We start from the raw sequence: 23,185 nt of genomic DNA, 5'->3' as shown, positions 1-23,185 counted from the left end.
AGTCTCTGGCATCTACCCCACGTGCTTGGCACCTATCACTGCTCCAGGACATCTCTTGTCATGGTTAAACGGACTTCTCACGTTAAGAGGGCACAATACTAGGATTGAGTGCTTTCTTTTTTTTCCTTAAGTGAATGTCAGGCCTTCTACATCTTTAATTTAAACTGCTATTCCCTCCAAATAGGTGACCTCACAAAATGTATTCCAAGGTGTTTTTGCATCCAAGGAGGCGGCCAAGACTTCCATCCTGGAATTCTGCCCTGGAGGCTGCTTTTCAAGAGCCTCCCAGAGCCCCTGGACTGCGGTAAGAGTGGCTGTAAAGGAGTAAAGGAGGGGGAAGGAAAAAATTGTTTCCTGGAAGAAATCCTCAGGATACTGACCTTATACCCACTGCATGTACTTGGACAATACTCAGAAGGGTTCAGGGTTTTATCTTTTAATATTCACACGGACGTGGAGAGGTCTGAGGGGCCGTGGTGAGGCTTCCCTCCTCCAGGGGCCCAACCGCGATACCTCGCCTCTGCCTTGCACGTGCCCCGGGCACAAGAAACTCTTAGTAGAGCATGTACGCCAAGAGGTGGCCGCAGGTGAACAGAGCCAGATGGTGGGTGGGCCCTGCCCCAGCGGGGCTGGGAGGAAAGAATGAGGAACCCATTGTCCTGGCTGGACAGGGAAGGGAGGGGGTGGGACGGCCTCCCGCCCGCAAAATGCACACTGGCTGCTCTCTGATGACTCACTACCCACCGGCAATTCAGCCCCTGCTCTGACTCCCGGCCTGTGAGTAGCACCTCTGCCAGGAGCTGGGAGTCAAGCACACGACGGCACATCGGCCCTGTCAGCTCTCTCGGCCCCCAAACGCTGGTCAGAGTTCACGACCTGCCCTCTGCGGGGCCGCTCCAGTCCCGAGGCCCGCACCTCACTCTCCAGGAAAGCCGCTCCTAGTGAGCCCACTGTGACAAGCCTCTCTAGATCCCTGTCCCTTAACCTGCATTCTGCAGGTCACTGTGTCCCCTGGTTGTTTCTTGGGAGTTCCTGTCTTTCCAGTTAGACGGATTAGCAACACACACCTGGGAGGCACTCGGAGCAGTGGCCTTAACCTTGGCTGCACAGGAGACTCCTGGAAAATTCAAACAAATACCAAGACCCACACCACACCCCGGATCAAGCAGCTCAGCAGCTCTGGGGGCAAGATCCCGAATTGGGACTCAGTAAGCAGCCACGGCTGACAATCCCTGCTCTAGACCTCCGGGGTCTCTACAAACACCAAGTCGTTTGGGCCCCAGGGCTGCTGTGGGAAGGGACATGGGACGGTGTTACCCCCACTCTAAGAGGAGAAAGCTGAAGCTCCAGGAAGTGCCACCTGCTGCCGGGCCTCGGAGGCAGGCGCCTACACCACAGATTTGGGGGCTTTTACTGCTGCCTCGTTCCTCCTTACTGCCAGCTGCAGGGACAGAGGCTGCTTCAAACCAAGTCTGCCCTGAAAGACAGAACAGATGCCGGCCACGCGCCAGGGCTCTGGCGGCTGGGTCCTGAAACTAAGGAGCCGGGAGAGCCAGGTCACGTCTCCAGGAGGCACCCCAGGAGACCAGGAGGGGGGCGGATGAGCCCCACCAGTGGAGAGGCCAGCTGCGGCGGTCCCAGTGCTCTATTCCTGGGTTCTCTGCAGTTGGCACGCCTGTCTTAGCCGCTCAGGGCCCCCTTAGTGGGATGGTCAGCCATCCTCACTTACTCCAGCCTGAAAAGGAGTCAGAACTTTTAGCCTTTTTTTCTTTTTTTTAAGTTTATTTATTTTGAGAGAGTGAGCGAGCACACCAATGCAAGCAGCAGAGGGGCAGAGGGTGAAAGAATACCAAGCGGTCTCTGCACTGCCAGCATGAAGCCCAACACAAGGCCTCGATCCAAAAAACTGTGAGGTCACGACCTGAGCTGAAATCAAGAGTTGGATGCTCTACTGACTGAGCCACCCAGGTGCCCCAGAACTTCCAGTTTTAAGGCCAGGATGAATTGGTCACCCTACTAATCTCTCCCCTAACAGTCTTTGTTGGTGCTTTCTTCCTCATGAAGTGCCATGCCTCTTCTCCTTTTACTTAAGCCATAGCACACGGCTTCCTCCTGGCCTGGCCACAAAAGTTTTGCTGAACCATTGTACCCATTTCTCAGAAATCTGTTACCTGCACGGGCTGGGCTCATCAGGTGCTCTCCTGCAGGCCATCCACCCCAATAGCTACCGAACGCCTACTACACGCAGAGGGCGCATGAAGTCCCTCTAGTGAAGACACGCAGGGAACGTGCAACGCCAGAGGAATGTTGGGGGGAACAGGCTTCGTGGAGGTGACCTGGGTTGTGGGGGTGTCTGTGGCACACCCAGAGGAAATATCTTGTGCACAGGTGCAGATGTGTGCAAGAGTATGGGATGTTCCAAGGCCAAGTGGTGGATGAAGTGGGGATGGTGGTCGGGAGGGCTGCGAGGTGCACCAGAGGTGGCAATGAGGCTGGCCTGTCACACTAGAGTGCTTTATTCAGCCGACACGGAGGCATCAATCAATGGCTCTGGCGAGGGGGGGGGGGGACTAGCCAGGAAGGATTTGGCCCCTTCCCCAACCACATGGGAGAATTAAGCTTCCACCCTTTGCAAGCCCATCCCAGCTGGTCAGGGCAGTGATTCCCCTGGAGTGGCCTCAGGGAAGTTCGTGGGGAACAGCCTCACCTTGGTCTCTCTCACCCCCGTCTACATATTACAATCGCTTGGACAACCCTTAAAACTCCTCATGCTCAGGGTGCACCCCAGGCCAGTTAAATCTGAACAGATCAGGGCAAAACCCACACATGGCTATTTCTTTTTTTTTTTTTTTTTAATATTTTTTATTTATTTCTAGGAGAGAGAGAGAGACAGCGTGAGCAGGGGAGGGTCAGAGAGAGAGGGAGATACAGACTCTGAAATTGGCTCCAGGCTCTGAGCTGGCAGTCAGCACAGAGCCCGACGCGGGGCTCGAACCCGCGAACTGCGAGATCATGACCTAAGCGAAAGTCGGACGCTTAACCGACTAAGCCACCCAGGCGCCCCCACACATGGCTATTTCTAAGCGGAAGGAATTCCAATGTACAGCCAAGGTAGGGAGGCCCTGCTCAGAGGGGCTCCTCTGGCAGGAAATGTACCAATTGCACTAGAGGGGCCCCCCACCCCATCCCGCCTCCCTCCTCCCCACTGTGCCACAGGAAATGAAAGGGCACGAAAAGGGGAGTAGGGATGAACACACACTTTGAAAAACGTTTCCCATGCTTGGCTGCAATATGCCCATGTGCAGAGGGAAAGACTGAGGCAGAAGAGGAGCCTGAAAATCAGAACTAACAGGTTTCAGGTCATTTTCAGTACCCTCCCGCCCCTAGAGCCTCAAGGAAGAGCCCAGAGCCCGATTCACAGGCAACTTTGCATCTAAGAGGAACCAACCCAAACGTGCAGTGGTTTCCTCCTCGTCCAAATAAGCCAGGCCTCAGGCACAGAGTGGAGTTCCGTTCACTGGCCACAGACGGGCTTATGTCGCTCCCTAGTGGCAAGGCTTGAGTCCAACTCCCATCCTCCACCTCCAGAAGCTTCTCCCACAAATCCCCTCTCCCGCTTTCAATTAGGAAAATGCTTTAGGACAGAGAACGTGCCAGTGTGAAGTGAACGTGCCCTACAGCGTGTACCGAGCCCGGGCATAGGCCCTACACCTCCTGCCCCTCCTCCCGGGGATGGGAGGCACCTCGCTGCTATGGTTATGAGCTTGAGCTACGAAGCCGGACAGCAGGCTCCTCCAGGACTCCCTGTGGGGCCTAGAGAACATCACTACATCTCAGCTGCTTGTCCCATGGGGGTAATATAGGATTGATTCAGAGGGTTTGTGAAGGGTGGAGGGACGACCCAGGAGACTAACCATACCTGACTTCCGTTAAGGGACACAGACAGCAAGCAGTATTAAGGGTTTTCCTCCAAGGAAATGACACTCCCCCCCCCCCCCCCCCAAGTAGGCTGCTGGGGCTCAAAACTAAACCCAGAGACACTGCCAAAAGGGCATCATGACTTGCGTTTGGGTTACTTTTTCTTGGTAATGACATTCTGATCTGATTTGTTCGTGGTCTTTATTTCTTCATATTTCACTGTTTTAGTTACTTCCTATAAGCCTCTTCAAATCCTTTCTGGAACAAGATAGGATATAAACAAGTAAAACTTTATTTTGGACTCGGTAAGTTTTACTCTTTACACACAAATGCCCAGCTAGCTGAGCATAGATTTTCAAAAGATATCATCTTTGATGAAGACAGAAGCCTTCTGTCTAAAAGACAAGAGTTCCAAAATACACACATCAGAATTACCTTAGAGCCCCCCCAAAATACTCTAATTTAGAAGGTTTGGGGGCACCTGGTGGCTCGGTTGGTTAAGTGCCTGACTTCGGCTCAGGTCACGATCTCACAGTTCATGAGTTCGAGCCCCACGCTGGGCTCTGTACTGATAGCTCAGAGTGTGGAGCCTGCTTTGGATTCTGTGTCTCCCTCTCTGCCCCTTCCCCACTTGCACTCCGTCTCTTTCTGTCTCTCAAAAATGAATGTTAAAAAAATAAAAAATTGGAAAGTTTGGGATGGGCCCCAGGAATCTGTAATGTTAAAAGTTTCCTAGCTGCTTCGAAGGCAGCCAGTCTGGCCCCTGACCATGGAGCAGAGTTTGAGAATCTCTGGCCTAGAAAACAAAAACAAATTCTTTTAGTTACAAAATATAATTGTCTAAATAAAATAATTCTCAACTTTATTTACCTGATGTGTTTCAGAAACAATGGGTATATAACTTCAAATTTGCAATTCAAACCCACTTAAATTCATTAGGGCAAAGACTGGTAAAAACCCAGCAGCGAAGCCTCCTATAAAATCAAGACTCTCCAACTTACTTGGTCTTTTGAGTTTGGCTTTACTTAAGGTGGTCGCACCTGGAGTAAATTTCCACGGAGTAAAAATATTCCCAAGTTCCCTGACAACCCACCTGTCTTCATCGGCAACAGGAGCACCCAAATCCTGCACAAGGTCACAGACGCTGTCCACCGGAGCTTCCTGCGCCAGCCTGACCTGACACTTCACCCCAGCTCCACTAGAGGGTGCTCTTTCCTTGGCCTGGAACCCTTCCCTAACCCACTGGGGGTGGGGTGGGGGGGTGCTGTAGAGACAGTAGCACCCAGTTAGGCCAAGATGCATTTCTCATGGGACACTGAAAACAACTCAGGCCATCTCAGTGCCTTAGGCCTCCAGACACACTGTGACTGCTGTCCCTGAGCCCCAGGTGGTGAAGACCCACAACCTGCCTCCATAACTTTTCTTACAAAGTAGGGAGAATGGCTCTGAAGGTACAGCAAGGTGGAAAGCCTTACTCCTAGTTCATCAAGACCAGCAATCACTATCAAGACAAGTGTGGGAATACACTGGTATGTGCTACAAATAAATACACCACATCAGCCAACGGAGGGTGGGGTGCTGGGGGGGATGGAGGGGACTTCTGTCCCCTAGAGTTCAGGTCCATATGACTTAGTTGCTCCTTATACACCTTTGAACTATGATCTCTGGCAGGATCCTCAGATGCCCAGGGGATAGGACAGCTGGGTCTGTGCAATTTACACATCCATTTTATGGAACCCTTTATATGGACTGCTAAGATCCCTGTGCTGGCAGGGGTGCTGGCGGTGATGGAAATGTTACCTCCCCAAAGTCAGACCCAGGTCTGAAGACACCTTGACCCCTCCATATACCCTTCAGGCTACGTCCTCACCCTGGCGAGGCCCTCTAGATCCCCCTTCCTTGGAAAGCCATGCAGCCCGTTCAGCCCAAAGGGGAAGGAGAGATGGCAATCCCACCAAGAGTGAAATTAGCACCCAGGAAGCTCATGTTACAACTCTGTGACAATGAGGAAACATTCACGAAAACGTATGGCAGAAAAGACCAATATGGCTACAGAAACAGGTGGGAAGTAAATAAGGGAGGTGGGAGGGAACACACACAGAAAAGGAAAAGACGACAGAAGATAGTCCAAGTGACAAAAAATAAACACAGGAAGTAGGTGGAGCATGACAATCAAAGGTGGAGTTAATACTGACCAGCTTTCCAGTTCTGGGAAATTCTGAGATTATTTTATGTCTTGCCATAAGACAACTGGCGTACGGCTGGTAGGGAACATGACAGAGGAAAACATCTGCTAACCAGGTCTTCCTGGTATCTGCAGTGCTGAACCACAACAAGACAGACTGGTTTACAATAAATTCCACAATATGCCAGCTTCTGGCACAGCCTTAATCCGGGGTTGGTCAGAGAAGGAAAAAGGTCCCGGTCCCTGAGATCAGAGACACACGGGACACCCAGAACACCTCCAGCGCGGTGTCTGCCCACACCGGCGGGGCGGAATGGGAGCCTGGCCGGCAGCTGCTAACAGATTTCAGGGGAGGGAAAGAGCAAAGGATCAGAGACCCGAAAACTAGAGAAGATGCTGTAATGGACATATCACAGCAACTTTCTCAGGGGCAAAGGCCCCCCCAGCGTGCGGGCAAGAGGCCAGGCCAGGCCTAGAACCACAGAAGCCAATCATTCTGTTAACCATGGGGAAAAAAATCGGTGATTAGGGTCTTCAGTCTCAAGACTGAACACTCTCAGGGAATAATACTGGCCTCACGTTAGGGAGGAGAAACACCCAACGACCCTAATGTGGAAAATCTTACTTGCTGCCTGCAATAGCATCAGTGCCTCTGTTTCCTCTAGGTAACTGCTTCCAGGGAAGGGTGACAAGTATCAGCAATTAGTCATCCGCATGTCACAGGGGGTGGGGGACGGAAGAGCGTGGAAACCGTCTGTTATAAGGACGCAGGAAAAGAAGGCCTCTTTCCCCTTCTTTTGGCTTCTGCTCCGGGTTATCCCCTAGGAGCCAGAAAGGCCGAATGATGCCAAAGTGAACGGTCCGAACGGTCCTACCTGCAAGGCTCACCATGAAAGCCTCCCCGGGGCAAGCATCAGCCACAGGGACAAAAACAGCAAAGTCATTCTTTCCCGCCCTTCCTTCTTCACTCCCTACCCTTACAGCACTTCCTCCCCGCAGTGAGGGCAAGAGACAGAGAGAGAGAGAGAGAGAGAAGAGGTCCTCTTTCATTTCCTTAGCACCACGCATCCTGGTAGCACTCGGCTCCCCTCCAAGGTATTACAGGAAACAGCAGGTTCGAAACTCCCGCTAGGTTACAGATCACAATTACTCCCAGTGGTCTTCACAGTTAAGCAGGGCATACATTTCAGAAGGCAGCCTCTGGGCCCAACCCTCTCTTTCACGCACACACACTCACACAGACTCTCGCACGGTGGGATCGGCATCCAGCCGCGGGGCGGGGCCGGCTCATGTCAGGTACTGCACCACGAGGAACATGACCACACAGGTGAGCAGCATCCCACCGAGCATGAAGTACTTGTCCTGGAAAGCCCGCTTCTCGATGAGCCGCATCACGGTGTTGGACAAGCCCAGCATGTTGGCAATGTCAAGGATCTTCTTCTGTGTCCCCTGGAGCGGACAAGAAAGGAAAAAAAAACAAAGATCAGCTCCTTTTGCCGAGGCACGTAACTTCACCTAGAGACAGTCTCTTGGTCATGCCTGAAAGCATAAGCAGCACAAATCAGGAATAGATCCACTCTAAGGTCATATGACTTTTGATCAAGGTACCGGAGCAAAGCAAGGAGGAAAGAAAGGTCTTTTCCACAAATGTGCAGGAACGATGGACCCTAGTATGCATATATATCAGGACATACATACACACGTTTCACATATACCATACAGAGGTCTGTGTGTAAAAAGATCCTCAGTTCGTATTAGCTCCACAAAAACTGGAGCTGGGTCACAGAATTAAACATAAAGCTTCTATAGGAAAGTACAGGAGAATGAAACAACCCACATATACATTGACCAGAGGACAGACAAACCACCTCTAGTGTGGCTGTACAATGGGACACACTACTTGGCAATAAAAAGGACCTAATAACCAACTTTAAACAGTATGAAATGAGCCTGGAAAACATTCCTGAGAAAAAGCAGCCACATTTAGGAATACATTTATATGAAATCCAGTAACAGACAAAGAAGTAAGAACCAATGGCTGCCTGGAAGGCTGGCTGGGAAAAGCATGAAGGATTGTCCGGGGGCAACGAGAATGATCTATGTCTTGACAGCAGTGTGAGTTACAACAGTGGATGAACTTGTTAAAATTCAATGACCCGCACAAATTAGATCCATACGCCTAGCTCAAGAAAAGTTTTTTAAATTAGAATGTTTTATGTATTTTTAATAAAGGGAAACCTGAAAAAGCTTTTCCTCTGCTCCCTGACTCCAAAATCCTGGCTATCAGCCTGTTCACTCTGTGGAGCAGAAACCTCTGGGATCCTGCTGCGTCTAACGCGTGGGCCAATGTCCGTGTTTGCGAGAGTGTCTGAAGCAGGTGACGTGGAATGACCGTCACCAACACAATGACCCCTTATACAAATGCCGTCAAGACCAAAAGGGTATTTTACTCCTAAATCAAGAGCCCACAGCACTCCACCTGCCCTTCCTCTCTGCTTTCCAATGTTTGTTTTTAAGCACCCACAACTGCTCATGAGGCGGCAAGTAGAAACACCGCCGGGCACAGCCCAACTCACTTCCACGCACACGGCCCACCGCGTCTGCACGGACGGCACCTAACCTAATGCCTCACGTGCAGGTTTTAAACGAACACCACATTAACGAGCAGGAGAGAAGGGGCAGAACTGAAAACCGCAAGAGGCATCACGGACAAAAATTCAAAACCTGGGGTCGGCGCGTGACGACAAGCCTCACCGAGAGACAGCTTTCCACTCAAACTCTACGGCTGCCAGTGGAGGCCAGAGACCTGTTTTTGCAACGACAGTGATGGTAAAATTTAGGTTCTTGCTAAAGATTCTGCTTAGCTCGGAGGCGCCTGGGTGCTCAATCCGTTAAACGTCCAACTCTTGATACTGGTTCAGGTCATGATCTCACAGTCTGGGAGATGGAGCCCCACACCAGGCTCTGCACTGACAGCTCAGAGTCTGCTTTGGATTCTGTCTCTCTCTGCTCCTCCCCTGCCTCCCCTGCTTCCCCTGCTTCCGTGCTCTAATTATAAATAAACTTAAAAAAAAAAAAAGACTCTGCTTAGCTCTGAAAGATTATTTCATCACTGTGTGTAATACAAGTATCAAGCTTCTAAAATCACCTGAAAATTAATATAAATTTCAAAAAATGTATTCCTTTCTGACCACAAATTTCCCCCAGTCATGGCCCAGCAACTTCACTCTCTCCCCCGTATTCCTTTAACAGTTTAGGCAGGAATGGGGTGGGAGGAGGCTGGAAGGACTCAAGAGACAAAAGGCCAGTAGCAGCAGGTGTACAGAGGAAACTGAATTAGAAACCGCATGCTCTGACCCTGACCGCCTCACCGGACTGCCCTGCGAGTCCTTCTGGGGACAGCACAGGGGCAGATGTCACTCAGACTCTGCAGTGATACCAGACTTTGATAGGAAGTGAACATTTGCTTTCACAATAGGCTCTGACCCCCACCAGGTCAACGTCAGTGCAACGTAGGGAGTCGTGTCCTGAAAGGGTTTTACTGTTTTCCTGAGATGGGGGCAACTTTCTAAAGAAAGGGCAGATTCATCATCACGTATCAGTTCAGACTGCTGCAGGTGGCCGTTCAGTACGAGGGCCACTGGCGAAGCTGTTGGAGACACACTTCCAGGCCACCAGAAGCACCACAGCCAGCAGCAGGGCGTGAGGGCCACCTCTGGGCTGCCTGACCTTCTCCCTGGCGAAGACAGCAGGGGCTGTGCGGCAATGGGCCGAAGTCCCGCGGGGCTGACGGGCTCAACGCAGTCCAACAAAAACTAAGATAAAGCTCACACTTCCGAGTGACTGTTTCTCACAGCTCAGTGGCTGGGAGTGCAGCATTCACAGGGGACCACACCCTGATAATAGGCACAGCCCACACCCCATTACCCATTAGGGCTGATACAGGAAAAGGGCTGAGGCTGAAACATCATGACGACATCAGAATCTGTGTAATGTTTCTGTAAACCACTCCCGGGGGGTCTGAGTCTTGGCCAGAGGGGGCGGGGCTTCTAGAAATACCTGTGACTAAAGAGAGAACCATTGCTGTGGGCCAGGACCAGATGCTCTAGAAGCCTTCTGTGTCTGTGTCTAGTCAACCCAGGCAGCCCTGTGCCCCCCCCCTCACCCCCCCAGGAGCACAAAGGTCTCGGCTATCAGGTAGGCCGCAGGAAGGGCTCTCTGGGAAACCACATGAGGGCGAGGTGCCAAGTGTGGCCATGTCTGCCTTCTCAGAACCGTGCATTCTGTAATTTCTGCAACTGTGGAATTTCTTGGTCTTACTGGTTCCCGTCGTGGCAACCACTTTCGTGGAAAGTTCAATAAATGGAAAAAGACCTAGATGCCAAGAGATGCCACTGTGAGCACAAGAAACAGCTACAGGTGAAGGCTAGGCGGTCACTTGTGAATTCCTCAGACTTCAGCTCCAAAAGAAAGGATCCCAGACTCGAGGCTATGCCTCACCACCAAAATATCAAAATGCGAGGATATGTACCCAAGACGTCAATGTGGGTATCCAACTGTTGGAGGAGGCCAGAACAAGGGGCCTTGTCCCTGTCCCCCAGAAAAGCCCCCACCTTCAAGGTCAGTCTCTGGGCCCTCAGTCCCTCCAGAATACTGTGCCCGCCTCCAATGAGGTCGTCCATGCCGTAGTGAATTTTCTGGAGGGAGGAGTTGAACTGCAGCGAGTCATCCATTGGGATGGTCGTGTCAGAGTCCTGTGAAAGAGATGCAGGCACAGGATTAGCTCTGCCGGCTCGTCAGCTCCTGGGGTCCCAGCGCGTCTGACTGCTCTGCCCGTTGGCCAAGGCCAAGCCAGAGGGACAGCCAGAGGGAATGGTGTGAGAATCGGAGGAACCGGACAGAGAAGAGAAAGCAAAGACCTGGAGGGGCCTCTGTTCACTCAGAGGAAGAGCAACTTTCCTCAGACTTGGCACTTTCCAAATGAATTCTGCTATATACGGCCTGGTAATTCCTGCCTCTCATCCATGACCACCACTTAGGAAAAAACATCAGTCCTTCAAGGCCTCCCTGGGCTTCTCTTGAAGGCCTTCTCTGATTACTTCTCTCTTTATTTAGTTTGTTCCTAATGTTCCTTTCCTTGGCTTTCCCTTAACACAGTTAACATTACATGTTTGCTTTTGTTCAGCTATCTTATCTACAGCTCATCTCTACAATTAGATGGAGACTAAAGACAGAGGAGATGAAGGCCAAATGGGTATTCGGGGTGGGACAATTCTCCTCAGCAGTCAAGAAAGGGCTGTAAAGAAATGAAGGGAGAAAAACCGGACACTGATCAGATGCTTTCCACCCTGCGTGCTCATGACCCTAAGCTCACTTAATTCTCATTCTAACATCACAACATAGTCACTGTACTCTCCCCATTGCAGAGGTGAAGAAACTGAAGCTAAGATCACACAGAGCTGCTCGGTCCGGCGGGGCCTGTGTCTCACTACTGAGTGCAGAGTGGGCCCTCTTAACCATCCTGTAGGAAGAAACGCCGAGACTGGCCCCGGAGCTCTAAGTCTACACTGAAAGCGGACTGGATACAGAAAGCAGTCAGGACTGGCCGTAGCTCCCTCTTTCCCATGTCCTGGCGATCGCGCACTCTTCTGCCATGCTGTGTCTCTCTCCCCTCTTTCAGTCATCACGAAGAGGTTAAAGCACCTCTTCTTTGCCGCGCACGCTCAGAATCATTTTCACGCACCTGCTCTTGGAGCCCCCTGCTAACACTGGAGTTTCCCGAGAAGCAGGCAGGGACCACGGCTTTTCACTTTTCCACAAGCGTTACTCTCAGCATCTTAAACAGTGTTCTGCATACAGCTGATGTGCAACGGGTCACAAGATGCCAGCGTTTGAATGAACCAATGAGAGGGTTCTCTTCATTGGACAAGCACTTATTGAGTGCCTTCTGTATACAAATCTTTCTTACCTTTCTGCTTGAAAAGGTAGAGCTAACGGGGCATTATCACTCAGAAAAACATATGTACTTCCCACTTACATGATGACCAGCAAGGAGTCCCCATGGCAAGTCAACTCTGATTAAGGGGCACTGTCTGCACAGCACCGCACCGAGCTGATAAGCAACGATAAAGAATTCTGAGCGATCATCCCCGACCTAGAAGAGGTTTGAATACCCCAAGCCGTAACGACCAAAAGCCCACACACCTCTTGGCATGTTGTATAGTTTGTTACACTTTTGAAAGGCAGCTATGAACACTTGGAACTACGGAAATGAGTTCCAGAGGGAGGGACCCAGGGAGGGACGGGGCGGGGGGAGGAAGGCAGGTAGGCAGGCAGGCAGGCCGGCCAGCCGGCCTACCAGTATGCCTCCAACATGTCCTCATCACACCTCTGAATTGTTAATCATTGTCACTTGACTGCTTACACCAGAGAAGCAGACCTGAATCCTGATGGCAGGCTTAAAAAGCTAAGACCTCTTTAGAAAATGAACCTCTCTGTTAAAACAAAACAAAACACTCAAAACCTACCTCACTTGGTAGAAATACATTATGCGGGACCTGAAAAAGGCCAGCATGTCCTATAGCCATCTATAGCCACATATGCGCAGGAAATGATCCTATTCAGACCAAGGGGCAGGGGCAAGGTGTTCCAAAAGTCGAACACGCACACCGACAGGCCACTTTCGAACAGGCTCAAGTCAAGCAAGCCATCCAAAACAAAAGACCTGTTAACAAATGCCTCCAAACTGTTGCGCAGATTCGGGACAAGCACATCGTAAAGCACCTGACACTGGAACCACACACGTACACGGCACACAGCCAGCGCCCGAAGGCAGCTCTGAAATGCTGCCCCTCGTGACAAACGGTCTCGGTTCTAATCATCTGTCTCTGTCCGATTAGAAAAACGTTTCCACCACAGGAACTTCTGCCTCTCAGTCAAACCAGGTATTTTCACCCCTCTGCCCGCTCGTTCAATTTAACTGCCTCCACTTTGGGTTTTTGTGTTAGAGAAGGAGGTCCCCCTTAGGCTAGTGTCTGTGGCAAGGCACAAAGTCCACTGTCACTTCCAGGCAGTCAGCTTCAGACACCACCTAAGATGATGACGCTCCAACGAGCTGCTGAGTACCCGCACCCCCCCAGCCCCCACCTCCCCCACCTCCACCGGGAGCCTGGCTTACATTAGTGGTGAAGGTGCGAGACAGAAGCTCGTCTCGCTGTCTCTCCTGCTCCTCCCTTGTGTGGCGCTGATGCTGGAAGTTTCTGAGAGCAGTTTGCAGGTGCTGGACATCATACTTTAACTGGTCAACACGGCTGGAATTGATGGAGAGAGAGATTACCTTCCGGGAACCCAGGGCTGCACAATTTGAGTGGCCGGGCTTTGTATTCAAGACAGACACTTCCTCACTTCTCCTGACGCCACTGCATGCTGCTCCCCCAACCCCCAGAATGATCTGATTCTGATCATGATGAAAATAGAGAAGCAGCCTGTGGTCAAAGCACAGCTGTAGCACGTGCTTAAGTAGCTTTGCTTAGGCATCTGCTGGTCTCTGCTTCTGGGTGCATGACAGGGAACAGGTGACAGGACGCAGGCTCAAGGACCTCTCCCTGACCTTCTGTGGATTCTATCGCTTTTCCAGAAGGAGCCCAAGGGCATCTTTTGAGTAAAGCATCAACAAAGTTTCATAAGAGCTTTTGGGAGCAGGGGCTGGGCTGGAGGTGGTGAGGGTTTTCATTTTCATTTCATGGGGGAATGTGAGACGTTAGATCAGCATCTGATTATAAATCGGCTGATTGAGGTGATTAAGGGCAAGATTTCACTTTCATCCAAGGACGCAGCGGGAACCAGAGGGCAGGGCACATCTCCCTGGCGGTGGCAGGCTTCAAGGATGGCCATGGGTCTGGCCAGAAAAACAGTACTGGAGGCAAAATTTCAAAATAACCCAACATGAGGAGACACAAGGCTCTCTGAGCCACTAACCTCACAGGCCTTTTATTTTGAGGAAGTATCTCTGAAACGGAATCGTGCCCTTTAGGGGCCCTTCATCTCTGCAGAGTCTCAGTTCTTCAATGGGTAAAGGGATTTTTCAGGGCATCTGACAGCCTCCCCCGGGCCAGAGGCGTCGAGACACTCACAGTTTGGCGTTCTGCCTTTTGTTAGGGGGCTCCTTGCTGGAAAGAATCTCCAGACGTTCTAGATGGCTGAATATCTGGTCGATGCTTGCTTGGATTTCATTTTCTACAACTGCACAAAAGAGAAAACAGAATAACTGCTGGAAAAGAGACAGTGAACTTAAATTAAAATGATACGATAAACACGTCTTTTTCCATATCCAATAAATTCAAAGAAACACATCTGAAGAGGAAAAAACGCATATATCACTGAATAATGGCAAAAAATTCAAGTCATGCTAAGTGACTCTGTAAATGTTGTTCTAAATACACACATGCATATACACATGTAGCTGTTAATGCTATAACAACTCCAATATTTTAAAAAGCTACAGATAAATCTGTAGGAATAAATTTCCTGCCTTTAGAACATAAAATGAATATTTAGGTTGTCCAATAAAATATTTTAAGCAAAACGCAGTATCTTCTGAAATGGAATGAGGTCTCTTTTCCTTTGAGATTATTCTCAGATACGAGTTATAAATATCTAGTAAGAAGGCTGCCAATTGAATTCCCTACAGTAATGAGGTTAAAAGAAAAAAAAAAGCACAAAGGGGAAGATTAGTATGTGAAACACACAGAAGAGCTCCCTTGAGGCTTTCCATAAGGACGGGCAGGCTGATGCTGGAGGCCCCAAAATAGACCAAATATCACTAGGAAAGGCCCAGGAGAGAGTCCACAGAGGTGAAGATATGATAAATACCATCATTTTCCTTAGCTCTTTTGATAAACAGTCAACATGACCTCTTTTCCATTTCTAATCATGTGACAGTGAGAATTCTGGGAAGGCAAACAGTGCACATGCATAGAAACTAAACCACACATAGAAAAGGGCACCCGGGGGCGCGTGGGTGGCTCAATCGGTTAAGCATCTGACTGTGTCTGACCGCTGATTTCAGCGCAGGTCGTGATCTCACGGTTCGTGGCATCAAGGCCCACATCAGGGTCTGCTCTGACAGCTCAGAGCCTGTTTGGGATTCTCTCCCGCTCTCCCTTCCCCTCCCCTGCTCGCGTGCTCTGTCTCTTTCTCTCAAATAAATAAATAAACATTAAAAAAAGGGGGGGAGGGTACCCAGATTGCTTCTTCCCCAATAAAGACACAACAGTGAAGACGGCAGCATCACACTCGTAGGCCAGCCTGTGGCAGCTAACATATGAACTTTAGATTAGAACGGGGTGGGGCAGAGACCCCAGAAAAGAGATGCTTTCTGACGCTGCGAAGAGGCACGAGCAAACAGGAAAGGGCACGGCGATAGCCGAGTAGGGAGGTGAGCGGGGGCTTCTGCGGCGCGTGGGCCACCAGCGGTGTCTGCAGGACCAGCTCGGAAAAAGGACCTTTTCTTGCCAACGGGAAAACCGTGAAGCAAAAAGCAGTGCTCTTCTTAAATGAAACCGGGTGTGGGAACTAAACTAATTAATATTGCTGTGCAGTTTCTGAATAATCCTCCTAAAAAGCCACAGTCCTCAGCTCAGAAGAAGTGACCAATTCCAGTTAAACGTCGCTGAATCTGTACGGAGTACATTCCTCTCAGGGCTCGGTAATTAGATTAAGACAGAGGAGACGAGGTCCATTCCCACAGGGCCCTGTCAGGGTGAGCTGAGGGGTAATGGGGGATAAGGGCTGCGGGATTCCACGGGGCGCGATCAGGGAAGTCAGGGGCTTTGCCAGAGGGTTTTTCTGTCCACCCCTCACAACAGAACTCCTTCTGCGCGGAATCATTAAGCCCCCGAGGCAGAAAGGCGGTCAGGAAACCCAGCCCATTAGCATCGTGTCATCAGAGAAAGGACTCCGGGCTCCACAGTTAATTACTCACGGTGCAGAGACTGCTTGTCGGCCGTCTCCAGGCGTCCCATGTGAGACTGGATCTCATGAACCTGCCTATCAAAGGAAGAGAGAGGAAATGAGTGAGACAGGAGTAATCAACAGTGCTTTAGTCAGGAAAGACAAGTTCTCTAATGCCAACGTGTAAGTGATTTAAAATGACGGCGTCATTAAACTGTAAAATGTGTAAGTGGCACCTCAAGCCACCTGTTTCAGCCTGGTTTCTAATATTTTACCATGAATATTAATAAGAACACTGATAGGCAGCGCTTACTGGGTGCCTGACACGTCGGAGACATTCTGCAAAATTAATAACTCTATGGGGAAAGGACCATTATCATCTTCATTTTATAAATAAGACAACTGAAGCCCAGAAAGGTTATGTAACTTGTTCAAGGTCACACAGCAAGTGATAACCCTCAATCTGGACCCAGCCAATCCCACTCGCTGTTCTTTGACCCAATGTGCTAAGCACTGGTCTGTATGAGGGAGAGTCAAAGGGCAAGACAGATAATCCTTGTCCTTGAGAAACAATGTAATTAAGAATGACAGGCCAGATAGACACGAAAAGTCCCAAGTAGAGTTAAGAGAACACGAACACATGTAAGTACAAATAAAAAGGAAGCCGAGGGACCATGCGCAGTGGCGTGGTGCCAAGCAGACATAAGAAAGTAAAAGAGTGAGCCGGGGGAAACCGGTGGGGTGAAGGGGGTTCTGAAGAGCATTTTCAAGATGGAAGACATGACCCGATGAGGGAAGAGATGAAGAAAAGGAGAAGCGAAAAGGCATGTCATTTGGATCACAAGCAGGTGGGCCTGCCTGAGAGAGCGTGGGGGTCAGAGGGGAGAAGGGATGAAGGCTTTGTCAGAGAAAACTCTCAGAGGAAGGTCCTGAAAGACCACGATCACCTGTCTGGTAAGCGTCTTGCCCTGGCAATACCAGGCAACGGCCATCTCACTGGAAGTGCAACGCCGTACCCTGGCTCTCTGGCCTGGTCGCAGATGGCAGGCCCGGGGCACTGTCTGGACGCTCCTCAGGGCTTGGCCACGTCACCCTCAGCGATCAGTTCTGGAATACTGCGTATGCTACCCCAACCACCGCCTCCCGGTGCTTCTGGTCTCTCACAGCGGAGGCACAGGAAAGGAGTCTGCTCAGCCATTACGTCACCTCCAACCTTTGAAGGAAAGGGCGGCAACCAGCCTCCAGCATGAGCACCGCAAACTGTGAACCCAAATTTACCAGTGCAAGCCAGGAGCCCAAATTTGGTTTCAACTTTGTTTTGTCTTTTCCAGGGTTTTCTTGCAGCCTCTACACACCACCCAGGGTACCAGAAGCAAGGTCAGTGCTCTGATGACTCTGAGTGCACCTATGTAAGACCCACGGCCCTGAAAGGAAACTAGAAATCACTACTAGCGATGGAGAGCCCACACCGCTACTCGAGTAACATAAGCCCTGAAAGTGCAGGATGAGGGCACATGGAGAGGTGGAGGCCCATGTAGGGATACAGTTGAGTCAACCAACATCTGGATCAGGGTAACCATAGAAACAGCAAGAGGCCTGCAGGGCAACGCTGATGGAAAGGAGAATTAGAATTTTACTGAAGGCCTGCATGGAGGCAGCGAGGTACATTTTCAATAGGAGCTTCAGAGAGCAAATGTGAAAATTAGCAGCATCACTGAGAGGAACAGGAACATAATTAAAAAAGTGGGGGAGCAGGGGGCAAAGAACATCCAAGACAACTCTGAATTAAGTATGAGAGGGATGGCCTGACCCACCTGCTATTAAGACCTATTACAAAGCCATAATAATAAAACAAACAAACAAACAAAAACCACCGTAGCAGTGCAGAGACAGACGAACTCTAATCCTGACCCAAGAGCAAAGAATGGAGCCCAGAAAGAGTCTTCCGTATGTGGGGACTTGATGACATAAATGCGTGGGAACAGACTACAAACAATGGCGAAGGCTCAGTCTGTTACCGCATAGAAGTTATTTCACGTGATACACAAAAATAAACTCAAGATGGTCTAAAGCCCAAACGTAAAAAGAAAGGCTTTGAAACTTTCTGGAGAAAATACAGGGATGCATATGATGAGGTCAGGTCGAAGAAGAATTTCTTCAACAAGACAAAAATCAAAACTATCCCCCACACCACACAAACCACAAGACTCATCAATTTGACTACATTAAACCAAAAGATCTGTCTACACCAAAGGCACTATAAAAAAGTAAAATAAAAAGACAGGCAGAGCCCGGAAGAAACCTGCAGCAGGTAAAAAAGGACTAATGTCTAGAATATATAAAAAGATTGCTACAATAGGAAAAGTCAAAGCACTTTTGTAAAATGGGCAAAGGGCAAATGACAGAAAAGAAAATCCAAATGGCCGATAGATATATACAGATACTCCACCTGACTAGTAATCAGGAGAATGCAGATGAAAAATAATGAGATATCACATTTCTCCCACGGAGTGACAAATACTTTAAACTTTAAGGAAGGGGGCTTCATAGCAGGCTAAATAATGGTATCCAAGGGATGCTAGCAAAGATTTCCAGCATTCTACCATGGGACTGCCTTCGGCTCTATGTTTTATTCAAGATTTTTGAAAAAAACAACTTACGTTGATGAAAATGAGAGGTTAGGATATTGTGCCACAAAACAAATTATTAACATTTTTTATTTAGGCTAAAATAGTAAGATGAAATTCCTCAGGGATGAAAAGTATTCTGACTTAAGACTTTTTTTAAAAAAGTCCCCAGTGTAGTATCGAATGGCATTCCATTCTGGGAACCGTCTGTTAAAGGACCCTATTAACAGCTTCCCCCAATGGAAGATAGGTGAACAGGATGACTGGGAAAGAGTCTAGACATCAAGTCATGAGGAGAAATGGTCAAAAGAGCTAGCAATAATAGGCCTCCGAGAAAAGAAAAGAAAAAGAAAAAAGGGGGAAAAAAAACCCTAAATTAAAATGGGGCAGCTGGTGCTCTCCAAAAATCTAGAGTTGACATCCAGGAAGAGGACTGGGCTTGTTCTCCCCTCTGCTCCTTAAGGTTGATCTAGAACCAAGAGCTCATTCAAGAGTGCAGGTTTCAGCTCAACCTGCCCCGTCCCACAAAAACCCAAGAATAATTATGAACTCTCTCTTCACAAAAAGGAAGAAGTGGGTGGGGGTGCCTGGGTGGCTCGGTCAGTTGAGTATCCAGCCCTTGATAGGCTCAGGTCATGATCTCACGGTTCATGGGTTCGAGCCCCATGTCAGACTCTGCACTGACAGCTTGGAGCCTGCTTGGGATTCTTGCTCTCTCTGCCCCTCCCCTACTCACGCTCGCACTCGCGCATGCGCACGCTCTCTCTCTCTCAAAATAAATAAACTTAAAAAAAAGAGAAAGGAAAAAAGAAGGAAGAAGAAAAGGAGCTGCTGCACATTTAAACACAGGGTACATGAAGTGCTTTGGGTTTTATAAAGGGTCTTCCTGACTAAAGGGAATTGGAACGGAAGATTTTGCCAGTCCCTTTCAATTTTTAAAGTCTATGAGGACAGGGTGAGGGATGATGGCAACAGGCACCCTATAAACACCCTTCAGGTGGCTTACACCGTTTTCTGAGCCAAAATGGATAAACTTTAAAGTTGCAGACAACAGTACTGACCTCGCCCATCTAAGGTCTATTTGCTTTGAGTGAACTAGAAGAGATACAGCCAAGAAAATGATTCCAATCTCTACATTTCATGGCTGAGAGGAAATAAATGCAAAACAACAAAGCAAGTACAAATGGCGTAGGGAGGGAAACGACTATATGCCAAGTGACAAGTCTGTTTTATTTTATTTTTAAAAAATTTTTAATGTTTTATTTACTTCTGAGAGAGAGAGAGAGAGAGAGACAGCATGAGCAGGGGAGGGTCAGAGAGAGAGGAGGACACAGAATCTGAAACAGGCTCCAGGCTCTGAGCTAGCTGTTAGCACAGAGCCCAACGTGGGGCTCGAACCCACGAACTATGAGATCATGACCTGAGCCGAAGTTGGACACTTAACTGACTGAGCCACCCAGGAGCCCCGTGGCCAGTCTGTTTTAAGCTGAACTGGGAATTCAGACAACACACTTGAAAACAATAAGGAACAGGTGACACACAGGCAGGACGTGGGGGTGTGGACACTAGAAATCAGAAGTCCCAGCCCTGTCCAGCACAGGGTCCGTGGTGGGCTTGGGTAAGAACATCACCAAGCAGAGAGACCTAATAGTAGGAAAGCAAGGTCACTGTTGCTATCAAAACAAAAACAAACAAACAAAAAAAACAGTCTCTGGTAGAGTTCTAGGAAGAATTTTAAAATGAAATTGCTTTTTACAAGTCCATGGAAGTACCCTCATCTCTTCATATACACCCATTTTGTATCCATGCTGCCTTTGACCCCTGTGAGCAGGTAAAACAGGGTACACACGTAAATAATAGTCACAATTATTTAAATTGCATAGATCCAAATGCAATTCAAAATTGCTGTGTAACCTTCACAGCATCATACAAATGTTTGTGGTTGTTTTTACTTTACTTAAAAGTAGCGGGAACCATCTGGTCATTTTCACCTCACCCATCCTGCCTCTTCTACATTTAGCCTCTCACCAGAAGGCAAAATCAAAAAGGAAAAATGGGTCTATTTAGATAAGGTAACAGTTTTCACACCCAGCTGCTCATCAAAATCACATGGAGAGCTCGTTAAAAATAGAGCTTCTTGTGCTCTGGACCTACTGAATCAGAAGCTCAGGGACACCGGGACCTGGGTGGCCCAGTGAGCTAAGTGTCTGGCTTTGGCTCAGGTCATGATCTCATGGTTCATGGGTTTGAGCCACACATTGAGCTTTGTGGTAACAGCTCGGAGGCTGGAGCCTGCTTCAGAATCTGTGTCTCCCTCTCTCTCTCTCTGCCCCCCCCCCCCCGTTAGTACTCTGTGTCTCTCCAAAATAAATATTTAAAAAAAAAAAAAAAAGAATCTCTAAGGATAATAAGGTCCAGGGCACAGAGTGACCCTAGACTATATAGGGGACAAATACGGGCACCTTTACAACCACTGGAATATCAAAAATAGAAGCCTGGCCACTTATACCTCTATAAAGTTCATCCTAATGCAGTATTATTTAAGTGTACAATGTTTATTCTGATTTTCATCTCCCCCTCTCTCCCCACCACTCATTGCTCAGGCAGTTAAGGGTTTTCAAGATACACAATTTTACAGTATTGATTTCATTCCAATGTACTGTCAGGGACACAGCAAGAGATAACTACAGGTTGGGTTCAAAGTTCCAGTAAAATTAATATGCTCAGTTACTGTTGTGTCAATTCAGCCATAATCATTAATTTCTGCAACTGCAGAAGTTAAGTGCTGATGTTCACAGGATGGTGTTTTCTTTTTAAGACACTCAATCACCAGTATCATGAAGCTGAAAGGAGCCTCAAAGTTTAATGAGCCCCAAACTAACATTTTATAGATCAGGAAAACAAGGTGAAGTCTAGAACCAGAACTCTCAGGCCTGGTTCAATACTTAGGGAAGAAAGACAGACTAAAAGATCTGTCCTTTCTTAGTAACACAAGAAATGTTTTCTTTCTTTCCCAGTGGACTCACAGGTCTGATTAAGTTTCTTCCTATAATTTTTTTTAAAGTAGGCTCCATGCCCAGCTTGGAGTCCAACGCAGGACCTGAACTCACCACCCAGAGACCAAGATGTGAGCTGAGATTGATAGTCAGATGCTCAACCGACGGAGCCACCCAGGCGCCCCGTCCGTTCCTATAATTTTTATATGAGAACAGGGCTTCCAGGGTAAGAGCAAATTCTGTCATTTTAATACTGTTACAAAGTAGGTTCTGTATTTTCACTCACTCAAACGAAACGCTTCATCGTTATGGTCTCTAGTAAAAACCAAATCAAAACAAAAGGTGGGAAAAGTGTAGCAGCAGCAAGGTTTGTGTCCATCAAGAGTAGGGGCCCACACCATTTAGGAGCTGTGAGTTACAGTGAAGCTTTTTCTGACCACCTTAGCTCAATGATCGATCTTCCTAAACTGCTAAAGAAGATTCTGTTTGTACTGTTCATTTACACTCCATCCAATCACGCTACACCTTAGATCTTGTTTCGGAGGTCCCTTGACTCTCCAAGTGAACAGTAACTATGTGTAGGGGCCCAGCCTCCCACCAGCTCTACCAACCCAGAGCACTAAGTTGGCAGGTGCAGGACAAACAATTATACTCTGTGTGACTTTCCCTTCATCTAGTCTACTTGGCAGATAGTCGCGACCTCGAAGATCCCATGAGCCGTCCGGCCCAACTTCCCCACGCAGCAGGCCTGACCCTCCGTCCGCCACTGACTTGGGCATCCCGCCAGAGACAGAGATTCCGAGCTGCCCCTGGCAGCACCCTGGCGGAAGGACTCGGCCTCTACACTAGCGGACGCCCGAGGCCCCAGCCAGGGGAGCCGGCCTCGCCCAGCCCGGCTGCGCCCCCGCCCGTGCCCCCACGCGGCCCTCACTTGTGCGTTTGCTGGTACAGCGGCTCCATGTCGCCGGCCCCGCCGGGTCCGGCCCTGGCTTCCTCGGAACACGTCTTCACAGCCCCCCTTCCGGCTTCCGGCTACCGGCTTCCGGTCGCCGCAGGACCCGCCCCCTCCTGCCGGCCAGGGCTGCCCCGACGCGCGCCCTGCTGGTGGTGATGGAGAGAGAGGAGGAGGGCCACGGGAGAGGAGAGAGGCCCGGACAAGAAGGCTAAATGTAGTCAGAGACACTGCTGCAGATGGAGGACGAGGAAGCATGGGTTTTGGCGGGGGGCTGGTGGGGCTGTCTTCAGTGTCGAGTCAGGCGTTGACAAGGGCAGTCGGAGAGGTAGTGACGTGAGGTCCTCAGAGCAAAGCTGCCGGGGAGCTGGTGGATACCTGCTGCTCCCAGGCGGAGGTTGAGTAGGACTCTTCTAGCTGGGCTTCGCTGTAAACTGCTTAGTTGTGGGTCTGGAGATTTCGCTCCACTGGGCTCTTGTGCGCAAGCATCTCCTATGTCAAATATGTCTGATTACTTCCACTCCCTCCCCCCCTCCCATTTATCCTTCCAATAAAC

General features: G+C 49.3%; 1 protein-coding gene across 4 annotated transcripts; it reads right to left on the bottom strand.

Moving 5' to 3' along the window:
* Nucleotides 1-4,534: 4,534 nt before the first annotated feature.
* GOSR2 (golgi SNAP receptor complex member 2) lies at nucleotides 4,535-23,082 on the bottom strand. 4 transcript variants are annotated; one of them, XR_005531516.1, is made up of 7 exons: nucleotides 22,609-23,078; nucleotides 16,086-16,150; nucleotides 14,236-14,344; nucleotides 13,281-13,413; nucleotides 10,717-10,857; nucleotides 7,341-7,552; nucleotides 4,535-4,714 (listed from the first exon to the last, which is right to left on the bottom strand). XR_005531516.1 is itself a non-coding variant. In XM_039250652.1 (6 exons), the coding sequence occupies exons 1-6, from the start codon at nucleotides 22,635-22,637 to the stop codon at nucleotides 7,391-7,393; spliced, it is 639 nt and encodes a 212-aa protein (XP_039106583.1). In that variant the 5' UTR covers nucleotides 22,638-23,077; the 3' UTR covers nucleotides 4,750-7,390. The 4 variants fall into 4 exon arrangements, 3 of the variants coding, with proteins under 3 accessions (XP_039106583.1, XP_039106584.1, XP_039106585.1); XM_039250652.1 differs by lacking the exon at nucleotides 4,535-4,714 and having other exon boundaries at nucleotides 4,750-7,552; nucleotides 22,609-23,077; XM_039250653.1 differs by lacking the exons at nucleotides 4,535-4,714; nucleotides 22,609-23,078 and adding an exon at nucleotides 17,002-17,042 and having other exon boundaries at nucleotides 4,750-7,552.
* Nucleotides 23,083-23,185: the final 103 nt, after the last annotated feature.

Source organism: Hyaena hyaena, unplaced genomic scaffold, assembly GCF_003009895.1.
Source record: "Hyaena hyaena isolate Hyena2069 unplaced genomic scaffold, ASM300989v1 scaffold_378, whole genome shotgun sequence".
In the NCBI taxonomy this organism is placed as follows: Eukaryota; Metazoa; Chordata; class Mammalia; order Carnivora; family Hyaenidae; genus Hyaena; species Hyaena hyaena.
Note: the sequence above shows the minus strand (reverse complement) of the source record. Positions and strands in the feature narration are given on the sequence as shown.

What these genes read in the sequence shown, in the direction of transcription:
- GOSR2 (XM_039250652.1), bottom strand. Translation starts at nt 22,637, where the DNA reads ATGGAGCCGCTGTACCAGCAAACGCACAA. An exon ending in AAAAGGCAGAACGCCAAACT is followed by an intron (nt 13,414 to 14,235) that starts GTGAGTGTCTCG and finishes CATCAATTCCAG; the next exon opens with CCGTGTTGACCAGTTAAAGT. An exon ending in CCCAGAGACTGACCTTGAAG is followed by an intron (nt 7,553 to 10,716) that starts GTGGGGGCTTTT and finishes TGTCCGCTCCAG; the next exon opens with GGGACACAGAAGAAGATCCT.